Genomic DNA, 14,785 nt, shown 5'->3' with positions numbered 1-14,785 from the left:
AATAGTGAATCACAACAGTTTTATACAAATGCGCTTTTTTTGCTACCAAAGTGCCTTGTAAGCCTGAAATAAAATCCCATGTGAACAGAAGAAAGGTAAGCATGGTGTAGGATCTGATTTAATTTTGCCATTTGAAAATTGCTTGGAGGACTGTCTGTGTAGAGATAACCAGTGTGGAGTCTCAACCGCAGTATTTGTATGTCTGGTGGCCTCTATATAGAAATAGATTCATCTGTCATAGTCTGATGGTGTAACAGCCTTCCTGGCATGGGAAACTGTATCTCTAGGTCATCATGGGATAACAAACAGTGAGATTTTATCCTCTATTAAGTTAATTGTTGTTATATTGTTACCGGATATCACCTGCATTTGTTGTAATCAAAACGAAGATTGACACTGTCCAAACCATGCATTCTGTAGCACTTAGATGCTGTACTGGTACCATTAACAATATGAAAATTAAAATTAGAAAAGTACTAGAAGCAGGTAATGTTATTATAGTTCTCTAAAAGTAAGCCACCATTAAATGATTGTTTGAAAATATCTGGTGACCTCTAGTCTGGTGTAAAATGTAGGCTAAGTCCTTCTTCCCAAGAAACATCTAGAAAAAGAAAATTAGAGTAAACTGAGTCAGGTGATTCTAAAAGGTTGGTAAAACTATCCTTAACTGTTTTCTATGTCTAGCTGTCCGATACTGGGACTTACACTTGTGTTGCTACAAGTTCCAGTGGGGAGACATCTTGGAGTGCTGTGCTGGAGGTGACAGGTAAGTGATGTTCAGGGGCTGTTTTTCAGGTGGTCCAAAATGAAAATGTAGACTATATTAGGGCAGTCTGAGTCAAATAATCTGTTCTAGAAATTCTGGGATTGAGATGGAGAAGTTTTAAGTGGGAAGGCTGGGTTCCTTCACATGCCTTGCCTTTTGTTGCTATTATCTTGAAATGCCCATTGACATTGAAACAGTCTGTATTTGTCTCCAGTGACAGTGGTATGCTAGAACTGTTCTAAACAGGAGTATTAAGAAACCATGGATTCTTCCAGTAATTGGCTTGGACAAGCCTACACAGGGGACTGTCAAAGTCTAATGTGCTCTCTGTGAGTACTAGAGTTGATCTGGATGGATATAGGAAATTTCTCAGTCTTCTAGTAACTAAGATTTTTATATTTTATGTAAATTTCAGCAAAGCTGGGCTTTTTGTTATTCTTTCTTTTATATCTATATATTTATTTATTTATTTTTAATATGACTTTTGAGTTTTGCAGCTTTTTTCTTTCCAAATGTACCTAAAGAATGATAGCTCTTCATCCAAAAACATCCATGGTAATGCGGCTGTTGACTTAATTCTTTACAGATTAAGAACACTGGTTATGTCGATTTTGCAGATATTCGGCATGTTTTTCCTTTTAATCTTCTACTTTGATCAAATTTATAAAATCAAGGATAAAAAGTAATTGTTTTGTATTTGCCCCTCACAGAATCTGGTGGAGCAACAGTCAGTAAGAATTATGATATAAATGACCTCCCTGGGCCACCATCCAAACCTCAGGTCACTGATGTTACTAAGAACACTGTCACCCTGTCCTGGCAACCAGGGACCCCTGGAAGCCTACCAGCTAGTGCATATATCATTGAGGCTTTTAGGTATGTGAATTATTCCACTTTTAATCTCCTTCCTTTCTAATTTTGCTTAAACCCTGGTACCAGCTGTTCTCTTGGTATTGTGGTGTTCTTTTTGACTCTACACATATCATTATAAGTTCATTAAAAGACTCAACTTCTATGGCAGGCATTGATTTTTATTTTTTAAATTGATTTTTTTTTTAATTTATCACTTTTTTCTAAGTGATTAATTAGAGGAGCATCTAAGTATTTCTTCAGGTCAACAGGAATATAACAGGACAATGCAGTCATTATCTGTTACTTTTCCCTTGGCATTAATGATCAGTGATCTCCTGTGGGAAAGCTGCAGGTCAAATCATTTGGACCAGTGTTATCTTGACTATATAGTACAAATAATCTGAAAATAAATGGATAAACCTGAAGCCTCTCTGCATACTTTAGTTGCTGTTCTTGTTAAAGTAAAACCGATTAAAGAGTCAAAGCACTTTAAATTTCTATTTTTTACTGTTTTAAATAGATTAAAACTTTTAACTAAAGAAGCTAGTGTTAATAATTTGGGATTTCATCCTGCAACCTGAGGCTAAGAGAATCCAGCTGCTCCCTTCCACACAGCGGCAATTAATATACAATACGAAAGAACTCCTGGGCTCCAATTCAGCAAGTTTGTTTAAGCATCAGCCTTACCTCTCACATGTATCAGTAATACATGCTTCGGCTTAAAAATGTGCATATTCTTAAACGTTTTCCTTAATCAAGATGTTCAACAAATGACAAATAATTTAGTTCATCTTTTAATTAAAATTTATACAATAATTTGTGAAAATAGTATGCATGCAAATTGAAGAAGTTATAGCAATAATGCTTCATCCTGCTTTGTTAATATGCAAATAGCATTACTGTATGTGCAGATTATTGCTTCTATTCTGGAATTTACCTTTTATGCATTACATGGATGAAATAATTGAAACAACATGAAACTCACAGCTTTCCATTTTCTTTTTCCTTTTAATATATTTAAAGAATTTTTTAATCAATGCTCTACAACAAAGCACAATAAAATAAATTTTTCTCTTTAAACTTTCGTGATATTTCACCCTAGATAAGATTTAATGGCATCCCATCAATAACTTTAACAAAAGCCAGGCATTTTCATTAAAAACTGTTTTAACAATCACACTTGAAATCTCTTCATACAGTGGATTGTAATCTAATTATAATAATGTCCAGTGGAAATGTAGTGACAGAAGAAATATTCATATGGTTTCCATCATTTACAAGCACATTTTCAGAAGGTTTTTTTGTAACTTTGACTATGAATTTAGTTCAAGGAGAATACTTTTCTTCCAGTGACAATTTATTGACATAATTTACTTAGCAGTATAGAAAATTTTTCTTTTAACAGGTTTTCTTTTCTCAGATTTATGTTCAAGAGTGGCTTATTTATCATTCAACATTACAGTTTTCCACACTTTCTTGTAGGCATTTATTTTAGAGAGATAGCAAAAGCTTTTACTTTTGACAGTTGTGGATTTTTTTTTTTTATCCTGTCTCGATGAGTTAACTGAAGCGAATATTTTTATTTTTACTCTGCTGTTACTACTTTTTTCTGTACTGAGACTTGATATAGGGTTACAAAAGCAGGTCCTATCACTTCCTTACTTTTCCCTTGCATTAGTCTATAATCTTCAACCCTCTTCTCATTGCAGTCAATCTGTGAGCAATAGCTGGCAAACGGTGGCTAACCATGTGAAGACCACTCTCTACACTGTGAGAGCACTGCGCCCCAACACAATCTACCTGTTTATGGTGAGAGCTATCAACTCACAAGGTCTGAGTGATCCCAGCCCTATGTCAGATCCTGTCCGAACACAAGGTAATAGTAATTATTAAGGCTTATGTGCTTGAGCTAAAATAGGAAGAAGTAACTGAGAGTTGACCAATAAGTCAGTCTGGCCATTTGGCTTTAGCACTCTGACTGAATGAATAATGAATGGAGCTTAACCAATAAAGATAAAAAATAGTTCAATGTTTGCTGTATCAATCTGGAGCTTAGGAGAGATAGGTTAGCTCTTTAGTCCTTTGTACATTGTAGACCTTTTGGTTGGCAGTTCACTTAAGACTTGGTGTCTTCCTTGATGTCTAGTTTCTGTTGAAAGTAATGTGAGTTACCCAAGCCTTTCTGAAAAGTGGTCTGAATACCATGCTCTCCTCAGTGTCTTTTCTCTCTGTTTCCTTACTTCTTCTCTGTTATTGTATTAGGGATATACTATAATAACAAGTGGTAATGACAGGCACCATGTTTAGTATTAGTTTTAATCAAAAGAATTGTATAAAATATCTGTAGGGTGTTGATTAATCTGGTCCAATGTTTATATAAGAGAATTCATGTAAATTAAGGCATCTGCATGCTAAGAATGTTTTGAAGTTGTTCTGAGAAAAGTATGGGTCTTCTATTTATATACATAGATTTCTGAATTATTTGTATTAATCCACTGTATAAAGCAAGAGGGAAAGCTGAAGTGAAAACCCTCAGTTATAGGGTGGTGATATAACTGGTAGCTGTGATCCGTCATTGCTATTGAACAGACTATTGAATTCTGTTCACGTTACATCAGGCTCTAACTGTGTATAACTGCCACAGCATGGACTTCTTTAGCTTTGACAACACATTGCTTGAATACTTCTTTCAAGAGTGTAGTACTATGTTAAATGGGTTGGAATGCAGGAATTAATAATTTTTTTGAATCATAATTTTTTCAAGTCCAAAGTAATAGCTCCTCTCACAGTTGATTTAGAATAAGATCTTCTGTCTCTGTTTATGGAAGTTATAAAGTGTGCATGGAGAGTGCATTCTGTGTCAGCCTCCAGCATGTGTAGGTCTTTTGGGTCCTTTGAGTCCTTTGCTGGTCCTAGATGGAAAGAGAGAAACAAGAGTAGGGTCATATTTATTATATAACCATCTGTCCTTAATAATTAACCCCTAAAAGTAGTAATCACTGCGGTAAAAGGAGAAACAGAGCTTCTTTCTGAAAAGATGAAGGAGTGAGTTGGGCAGGGATTTTGTGGCTTGACTATCCATGGATTATTACAAGTTTTCTTCTCTTTCTTACTCTTCCGTTATTATAGAGAGACTCATGCTTTTCATTACACCAGTGGTTTAGTCTGCATAACTTATCACCTAGTTAAAAAACGAACTTTGTTTGGCATTTGAGTGTCAAGTATAGACTTTTTATCTGACATACTGACAAGCAATTTGATTTCAGTAAAAACATGTCTTTTAATTAGCTACAGCATGTGTTGCAGCTTCCATTTCCAGAAACTGTTTAGCAGTCAAGCACACTGAGACATGTACAGGATTTATAGCTTCTTTGCAAGCCTGCAGTTTAATAGAATTAAATCATAAAATCAATTGAAAATTAACATAATGTTTTGATGTGATTTCTAATTATGCCTGAATTCAATTCAGCTCACAGAAGAAGATGACATACAGTAGAAAGTCTATTCACAGTGGCCACAGAGGAAGAAAAAAGCAGCTATAACAGTGCAGTATAATATTACTTTGCAACAGGTGTCTGTGGTAGCTTTAATAGCTGAGCATTTAATATCATAATATTAAGTATAGCAAATACATGTGATTGGATTTTATGTATATTTTCACCAGTGGACTACAAGTAGACAATCAAGCACTTTCATAAGATTTACCTTACATGACTGACATCAAATAAGGACAGAGAAATCAGTAAATACTCTAAGAAAGGAGTTGATTTCTTGTTTGGATTATTAACAGACCAAACCACATATTAAAAAACACTTTAAAGAACCTATATATTATCCTATCCCTGGAATTTAATTTACTAGCAACTAATAGTAAGTTCACTGGGAGCTGTTTAAAAGAGAGGTTAGAGAAAATATATAACCAATTTAATTTTAGAAACCTCTTAATTGAGATAAGAATATAGCTTCTTGATCCAGTTTTGTTTGAGTCATGATTTTATTATTCCAGTACTTGATGATATCCTTATAGGCAGATCAACTGCTTTTCCACCAGGAGTCTCCTAGTAACGTGAAAATGACATTATAAGACATTACACTGTGAGCATCACATATGCATATGTTTCCAAGTGTACATACCAGAAAACAGAATTCCACATGTACATCTTGATACTTCTTACTGTTATTCACCCATGTTGTTCCCTTACTTCTGGACACATGTCCCATTAAAATGATGAAATTCAATTCATACAAACACACTATGTAGAAATAAATTTCTTTTCTCCTGAGGGAATGTAGGTACTTAGTTGCTTGTATACCACAGGATAACAACCTAAAATGTAGCTGTGGGTATTTGTAGGTATTTTGAACCAAAGATCATAGCTTTTTGTGGATAACAGCATAAATTATCATCCTGTAAACCAGTATGAGTTTCTGTCTTACAGATTTATTATATCTCTCTGTTTCTTGGTCACTTTGAATAGGCATAATTTGCTAGACAATCTCCTTCACTGACATCCATATTTGGATTATATTCCCTTTGTTGATCCATGGAGCCATTTTCATTTCATCAGTGGCAATATTGTTTATTGGTGGCTCAGAACCCATAACAGTCCAGAATCATGAAGCTGAAATATTGATGATCAAAACCTACTTTATTTCAAAATCTGAAGGCATATGATTCAAACTCAGTTGTTATATTAAAATGTTTTATTTTTAAGAGCACTATTATTTCTTCTTAATAATACTTAGGAGATAAAAAGGAATCACATGCTGCATACTCACATATCTAAGACCATCATAGGGGCAAAAAACCCTTTTATGTATGTATTCTCTTTACAAAGACATGATGTTGATCCAAAAAGAGGGAACGTGTCTTTGGCTAGTGAATCCCATGGGAAGACCAAGCAGAATTGAATACAGTCAGTGCTTGTGTTCCAAATCCCCTCTTCTGGAAAACTTAAAAGCAAATTCCAGCAGAAATAATCGGTATGTTTATTTCTAACAGGCATTATTCAATCCACATAGACAACTGACACAGTAAGGGCTTCTGTAACTGTTGACTAAGAATGGCGTTGTAAGATCCTTGAAGGATCCACTGAAGGGATCCAGACTTTACTGGCTCCTCAAAAGTACCTTCACTTCCGTCTGAGTTGGAGGGAAGAGGCGTACTACGGTGATATAATAGCTAGGTGATAGCTGTAGCCCAACATTCTCCTTTTGGTGTAATGTAACAGAAAATTATGAATTCCAGGAACTATCACTAAAGAGACACATTGCATATCTCCTTCTCCATTTTCTGACGCTTATTTTGTATTTGCAGTTCCTATTTAGCAAAGGCAATACAGCTTCATTCAGTTTAACACAATGGCATAACCCAAATGTGGTCCCTAAGGAGTAGGTACTAAGGCTACATGTGGTGCTTGAGATGGATTCACAGTTTTCTATAGATGTATATTAAATGATCAAATTCCTTCAGATTTTGACTAGAAAAAATAATTTACACACACACTTTGAAGATATCTTTGACATAATCTTGAAGAGAAAATTTTTGTAGTAGATTGTTTTGTTGACTTTTTATAAGATCAGAATCAGTTTGGCTTCATAAAGTACTTCTTTTTTCATATTTGCACTAGATTTCATTATCTGTATCTGTAAAGGGAAATTTTGCTTTGCAGAAGAAAATGCTATTTTTAGTGTTCAGTATTTAGTGCACGGTATGTGGGGAAGGGAAGCTTAGTGAAATTTTGGAAACTTATAATGACTTAATGTCATGCATGCTCTAAGAAAATAAAAAAAATCTGTTCATTTTCTTCAATTATACTGACCAATTTGGTTCCAGACATCTGGGCAACATTATTATTGTCTGAGTATTTTGGAACTAGTGAATATTGCATCTCTCTCATCACTTACCAGATCTGAGAAAACTTTGCCATTGAGTCTGAATACTCATTTAAACATCTTTGTATTTCATGATTTTCTGAGAAGCTAAAGGTGAATGGTTTGTCTGCATTACTTGATATGCTTTGGAGTTCATATTTAGACCTCAGCATTACTATAAAGGGTGTTTAAATCAGGTCATTAAGCTATTCAGTAATTCTTATTGATGCCATGTAGGCTTTCCTGTTAAAATAATGCTTTCATGTGTGTGCCTGGCCTGGCAGATATCAGCCCACCAGCACAAGGTGTGGATCACAGGCAAGTCCAGAAAGAACTGGGAGACGTCATTGTACGACTGCATAATCCTGTTGTGCTGACACCCACGACGGTTCAAGTCACCTGGACAGTAAGGGTTCTGTTATTATTACCTTAACAGTACTTTAATTTTGCCTATTTATCCCATCAGTGTTTTACTACCCTGAAAAAATCCAGTCCTGACCTCAATGTGAGTGCTCTGATAAACTAACATTATACAGGCGTATATATGTGGTAATGAAATGATGTTTTAATTTTCTCTTTCAAGTCAGGCAGGTTCAAAGTCTTCAGTGTTCAGCTCAAACTGAGCTAGCTGTCTGACTAGAAAAATATTATAAAAATTAATATGCTTAACACCATAATCTAAAGGATAATTGATCTGTGGACTCATTACTGTGCATGCCAAAAAATAATCAAAGCTAAGTATCAACATGAAATTGTTGTATAAAAAAGCACTTTCCACTTCAGGGCACAGGGACCTCTGACAATACCCTATTATTTGGTGACCCTAAAGTACAAAAATAGCTTTCTTATAGGGCACTTGGAGTGGAGTCAGAAGCACATGGTGCTGATGCCTGATCCACTCTGTAGCATCTGGTTTTCTAGCATAAGCCTTACCCACAACCAGTGGATATCCTTTCATTATAGAAGACCAGAATCTTTTTGGCAGTACTTAACAATGTGTCTATTTGAGGGGTCAAACTACTGGGTAGAATTTCTGATGGAGTGTTTTACTTTCAAAATGCTATGCTTCCCTTCCTGAGGCTTGAAGGAAAGGATTTGTAACTGTAGAAGGAGAGAGTTTCCAGGGCACTGTGCACCAGAAAAGAGTGCTTTACTCTTGGGGCATCTGCCTCAGAGGAAGGAATGTCATGGGTGGAAACAGTACTGCTCTGCACATCACTAAAACAGTTGTATTATATAGGATTAATTCTGCTAAAGGGATATTCACAGTACTCAGGGTTTTTCTTCTACATGTAATATTGCTAAGAGGTTAATGTGTACAGGGGATTATACAACAGGAGATAAGAAGTGCGGTGATAGATTTTGTATTATAAGGATTACTCTTGGTTTTGCACAACTCGGGTGTATTTAGAGGGCCTTATGCACCATCCTTGTTCTGACAGATTTCAGTGGTATGGGGACAGATTAGAATAAATACAGAAACCCACAAATTTGTCTGTTTTAGAAGATTATTTAGAAAATGTGTCGTTGCCTTTTGCCATTGATGATGTCAACATGCAGCTTGCCTTTCTAAAAATGCTCTCTGTTTCAACTACGTTACTGCAGGACAGGCTGACTAACCTTTGTAGCAAACCCATTTGCCCAAGAAGATGGGTTGGTAGTTTAGAAACTCTGGAAGTTAGCGGCCACCTGTGTGGTGCTCTTTCAAGTCTTTTCTTGGTTGTGACTGCTGCCAGAAATAGTTTCATAGGCTTGCCCTTGCTTTAGCATATACTATAAAAGGAACCCCCAATATAAACAGGATTCAGTTTTACACAATGTAACCCATGTCATTATATAATAATGAAATATGTATGTATGTATTTATGGATAGGGGTATGTGTGTATATATATATATATATGTATGTATGGGTGTGTATGTGTGTATATACATCTCTTTCTCTCCATCTATCTAAAAGAGTCTCTTAGTGCCCCCCTGAACAAGTAATCAGTGAAGAAAACATAGTGAGGTAAAGGTAAATTGTTAGGGATGTTATGGATATCAGCTTATTGGGAAGATTCCTCAAATCAGTGACCTTGTGCCACCTGACAAGCATACAGGCCTCTGTAGAGATGTTTCGAATTGCCCAAGGGAAGAAAGACACAAAAAAAAGATCTCTGGAACAGCTAATTAGAAACTTTGCATCAACCAGAACAAAACCAATTAATTAACCATAGTCTCTAGGAAAAAAGCCACTCTATCCAGACAATAAAAGTCCACACTATTAATATAAAATGGTTAGACAGTGTAGCTATCATACAAAAGGACAGAAGTGCCAGGAGAGTCTTAAGTCTGTGTTGACTTTATGCAGTTCAAAGAGTAAATGCCAAGGAATGTCCTTGATTACTGACTTTCTGACTCCCAGCAAATTAACAGCAATTCTCCTTTCTTTCTGAGATTGTTTTAGTTTTGCTTACTCTTTTTTTTTAATTTTCAAATTTGAGTTTAAAATTTCAGAAATAGCTCTCTGCTACAATGGTGCAATTTTAAAATATACACATACATTTTAAAAGAAGGACAGGCCTATAAAGTCAGTTTGAAAAAAAAAGGGAAGTAGAAAGTCAGAAGTTAAGTTTTCATTTTCACTTAAACATATTCCTCTTATGCATAAGTATTAAAGTGTAGCTGTAATTATCTGGTCACATACAGGATCTCTTCTTCATGGAGCTATTCAACATTTCTTTTTATCTTTATTCACTGTGTGGTGCCAGGTCTTATTAAATTCATACCATTGAAACCTTGCATTGAATAAAAAATTATTAGTTTGTCTCACATGCTCGCTTATCTGTCATGCTCTGAACCGTAACATCTGGGTGCTTCACAAAAAATACTGAATTTTAACATCACAATGATAAAATGTGTCATTATCCTGACTTTACACATACAGAGGTGAGGTACAGAGATATTTATTGGTGATGAGACTTACGGAATCAGATATGGCCACCGTTATCAAATGGCTAATTTTAAAGCTTGGGTCTGATTTATTTTTACTTTTATCAAAACATTTTGCATTGCAACAGCATATGGTGTACTCCAAGCACTTTTTTAGCTGACCTCTACTATAGTTCAGCACTTCTAGCCTCACTGGGCGTTAAACTGAGTTTCATTAGTGGCCAGATGTAAAGTTTTCTAGATTTACAAAGGAGCCCTGTGGCACAAGCAGGAATAAAAGCCAGTTCTTCAGTATGGCAAAAGAACGGTTGCTTTGAAATTCTGACTGCCTTCTAGGAGGCTACCCACCAGAAGGATAATTTATTTACCTCTGTTTTATAATTTGACATTGATTTTAAAGGAATGTACTTCACTGGAAGCTTCAAGAGTCATGTCCTTTAGATAGTCTTCTGGTGTATCGCCATCTTTTGTCTTGTTCCTGTAAGACAGATAAATGCTAGGGCTGTTTGAATTTCCAGAGATTATTGTGAGTCTGTACTAGTGAGTTCAGTAGGTGCAAGGTATTCTGCCCAGATGGAGAACTGCTGTGGGTATTTATGTGGGAGCAGAGTATTTCTTTGGATATTTTGGGTTAGAAATTTACATACTACAGAGCATATTGTAAAATGTGTTTTAGGGCACAGATTAGCAGGTTTGCCTGAAAGGAGTTTATATTTGCAGCATAACTGCATTGTGAGTTTCTTGCCATCTTTTTAACAACATGATAGCCTAACTGTATGATCTAATTGTCATTCAACCTGTCTCATGTTCATCTGCAATATATGAAGATTTGAACATGCAGGGAAAACAAGTTTTCCGTTCTGCAGAATTGGAGAGCTGTTGACAGTTCTGTAGATACCTTCTGCACTACATATTCATCAAGAGGGTGAGAAGGAGCATGCAGGACCAATTATGCTTGTAGGTAGCCTTAAAGCACTAGGTCAGTGCTGAGCAGAACCTACCCAGTAATTGCTCTCTTCTGTCTTTTAAAGGAGAATCTGCATTTTCTGCCATCTGTCTTTTGTGGGAGAAAGCGTATCTCTAGATCAGCAACCGTTGCAGATCTTTTGAGTGGATGTCACTGCTGCTTGTACAAATTCAAGAGTAGTAAAGAGTGTCTCAGGAAGACTATAAATATTCTCTGATCCCAGTATTCTGCACAGAGAGTTCCTGCAATCTCTGTAATAATGCTAAGTACTTTGTACTCAGAAAAAAAAAAGAGAAAGGAGAATACCTAGAAATTATTACATTCTTTCATTAAATCATGATGCAAGATTCTGCATGGTGCAAGTTTCTGCAACTCTGCCTATGTGTGAATGTGTGCCATACCTATAGAGTTGTTTGATGCTTAGCACAGCTGAATACAGCTCTTTAATGCTATGCATGTTTTTAGTGGCCTGCTGATGGTGTGACATGTAATTAGCACATAACAAATGGAGGAGACAATGAATTCACAGGTTTTGTATTATATATAAGACTGTGTGTGCATGTACATATAGATATGTACACATGTGCCTGTGTGTGCGTGTATACATTAACCTCACAAATATCTCTGGTTAATCCATGTAATTATCCAAGACTAATTTTTTGCTAATCAGAAAACTCCAAACAAAACAAAAAAATCCACCTTAGTAAGTGAAGTGGCCTCTCAGCAGTTTCCCAACATTTTTGACTGTATGAGAGGCTCTGTTCATTCCTGCTAGCTTTAAGTGGGTGTGAGAGATAGCTTTGTATCTTCATCTTGATATTGAATGCAACTGGATGTTTATAAAAAACATTAAAAATGCATAGTATTTTCTTTCATGAGTACCTTCCCAGACCCTGAACCAGTGGAATCACTGTCAATGATCTGAGATTTGGGCAGATCACTCAGCCCTGTTGTAATCAAACTTCTAATTGAAAGCTCTGTGAAACTTGCGTGAGCCCCAAATCAAGCTAGCTTATAGCACCCAAATACATGACAGCCTTGTTGTATTACTGCATTTTGTTTTCATATTCCTTGTATTGTTTAGTCTTTTCGGTTAGGAACTTAGAAGTCTAGGAGGAAAAGTGGTGTATGAATAATTTATATACTACTTATATGTAAGTAGAGAAAAAGTGTGGTGGACTCAAAATTAGTATAATACAGGTATACTGTAGGGGTTCAGTTCTTCTTAGTGCATTGGTGGATGCATTTGTGCTTGTACCATGCCATACAAAACAGTTTCCATACCGTTTTGTAACACCGTTACTGCTAAGTGTAGTCAATTCCGAATTTTCAGATGTTCTCCACTAGGCAGCAGTCAGTAGAGCTTAAAAGCACAATAAAGACAAAATGGAAAGTTCTAAGAAAGTTTTGCCATCTTTCGGCATAGCTTCTAACTCAGAAGTTAGGCAGGAATCAAACTCAGTATTTGATTATTAAACATCATAGCCTTATATTGTAATTTAGGTTGATAATCTGTATTACAAAGTGCATGGAAGTGTTATTCTTGCTGAATTTTGTAGTAAACATGAGGTTCTTAAAGTCTTTATGTCCGTAAAACATTTAGTTAATCAAAGTCAAACATGGATAAAAACAATTTACTCTGATTTACAGACTCCCTTCATCTGGAAACAGCTGCTTAATGTTCTTCTTAAAAACACAGCTTGATTCTTTCGGTATTAACAAGCTATTATTGTGAGTTATATCCCTCTTTCAGTGCATAAATTCACTTAAAGTGAATGTAGAGAAGTTTATAAAATGCAAGCTTAATGTTGTTGTAACATATGTTGCAAGGTTTTTAACAGTGACAGTTTTGATGAAAGACATTTCTGCTTTGCTCTCATAAATAAAGCTTTCTTCTTGCTTGCCCTGCTTTTTAATGTCTAAGAATCTGTGTCCCCTCTGAATGCCTCAGTAAACTATAACAAGATTATAGGAGAAGCGTAATAGACCCTGGTTTGTGTTTTCAGCCTTAAATTCATTTATTCTTAGGAGAAGTCAAACAAATGTATCTCTAATTCTGAAATATCTTTGAACTTGCAAAATGTCAAGAACAGAAAAGAAATCCTACTTGTTGAATCTTAGTTATAACCCAGAGATTTACTAAGCAGCTAGTTGTATAGTCTTGTTATTTGTGCTGCATGTTCCTTGGCTCTTTATTTGATGGCTACAGAAGCAGCTGGGTTTGGTGTGGTTTTATCCATCAAATTGTTTTGACTTTTTCCAGGCACAATCCATGCAAGCATCATAACAGCTCACATTATTGGTTTGTGCCTTTTTTTTCCCCCAAGAGAAAAAATGCATGCAACCTCTCCCAAGATAAAACACATTTCAAGTTTTTCCTTAAAAAAAATATTGTATTTGTGTCTATGATAGGTTACAATTGTTAAACTTTTATGTATGTTCCAATCTTGAATTGTGCTTGCCTAACAACATATAAAATATAAACGAAAACCAACATTCCGTCTCCATCTGATGGCCTGAGAGCATCACAACCCCAGGACGCAAAAAGACTGCTTAAACTGTGAATGCAGAAACAAAACACGTCCTTGGAAGTTTTCTCTGCATCTGTCTTATGTTTATTTTAGTTTCCTGAGCATCTCATGAAAAGATGAGCTGTGAGCCAAGTAATGGACTAACTGAAAGCATGTAGGGTATCTTCAAAGACTTGTCCTTTTCTGAAAAGAACTTGTTTTTCTGTTCTTTTCATATTTCAGCACATCAGTAGCCAAGATGTGCTTAATAAATTTAGGTGGAGTAAGCATTATGCCAAAGTTCTCTTTTCATGATTTGCTACAGGGGCGGGGCCTTGTTTTATGATTTAAGGTGGTATTTGTTATGATATATAGATCTGGAGAAAGTAAAATAGAAATAAATGTTCTGTAATAAGTAACATGAGAAAAATGTTCTTTATAGACAACAGTAACTTACAGGAAGGCAGTTTGATTTTTAAATTAAGCATCTTGAACAACTGTTAATTTTCTCTTTTTCACGAGGACAGAAGTTTTCTAGACAAATGTTGTATTTTCTTTTTATACTGTTTTGTTACTTTAATATGTTTATTGATGTATTATTTAATGACATTTCTAGGTTGACCGGCAATCCCAGTTTATTCAGGGCTACCGTGTAATGTATCGCCAAACGTCTGGCCTACCTTCTCCAGGTGCATGGCAGAATTTGGAGGTCAAAGTCCCAACTGAGCGCAGTGCTGTTCTCGTCAACTTAAAAAAGGGGGTCACTTATGAAATTAAGGTTCGCCCTTATTTCAATGAATTCCAAGGAATGGACAGTGAATCAAAGTCTGCTCGTACCACAGAGGAAGGTTAGTAAAATAGTCAGAAAAGCAACAAATCCATAC

General features: G+C 35.7%; 1 protein-coding gene across 4 annotated transcripts in view; it reads left to right on the top strand.

Moving 5' to 3' along the window:
• The window catches only part of ROBO2 (roundabout guidance receptor 2), a 950,293-nt gene that overhangs the window by 857,214 nt on the left and 78,294 nt on the right, over window positions 1-14,785 (top strand). For all 4 annotated transcript variants that reach the window (XM_074901798.1, XM_074901780.1, XM_074901788.1 and 1 more), the window contains exons 11-15: window positions 685-766; window positions 1,477-1,642; window positions 3,328-3,494; window positions 7,777-7,898; window positions 14,518-14,749. In XM_074901798.1, the coding sequence (XP_074757899.1) occupies window positions 685-766; window positions 1,477-1,642; window positions 3,328-3,494; window positions 7,777-7,898; window positions 14,518-14,749 (769 nt within the window). The remainder of the gene's footprint in view (window positions 1-684; window positions 767-1,476; window positions 1,643-3,327; window positions 3,495-7,776; window positions 7,899-14,517; window positions 14,750-14,785) is intronic.

This window comes from Athene noctua, chromosome 1, assembly GCF_965140245.1.
Source record: "Athene noctua chromosome 1, bAthNoc1.hap1.1, whole genome shotgun sequence".
NCBI lineage: Eukaryota > Metazoa > Chordata > Aves > Strigiformes > Strigidae > Athene > Athene noctua.
Note: the sequence above shows the minus strand (reverse complement) of the source record. Positions and strands in the feature narration are given on the sequence as shown.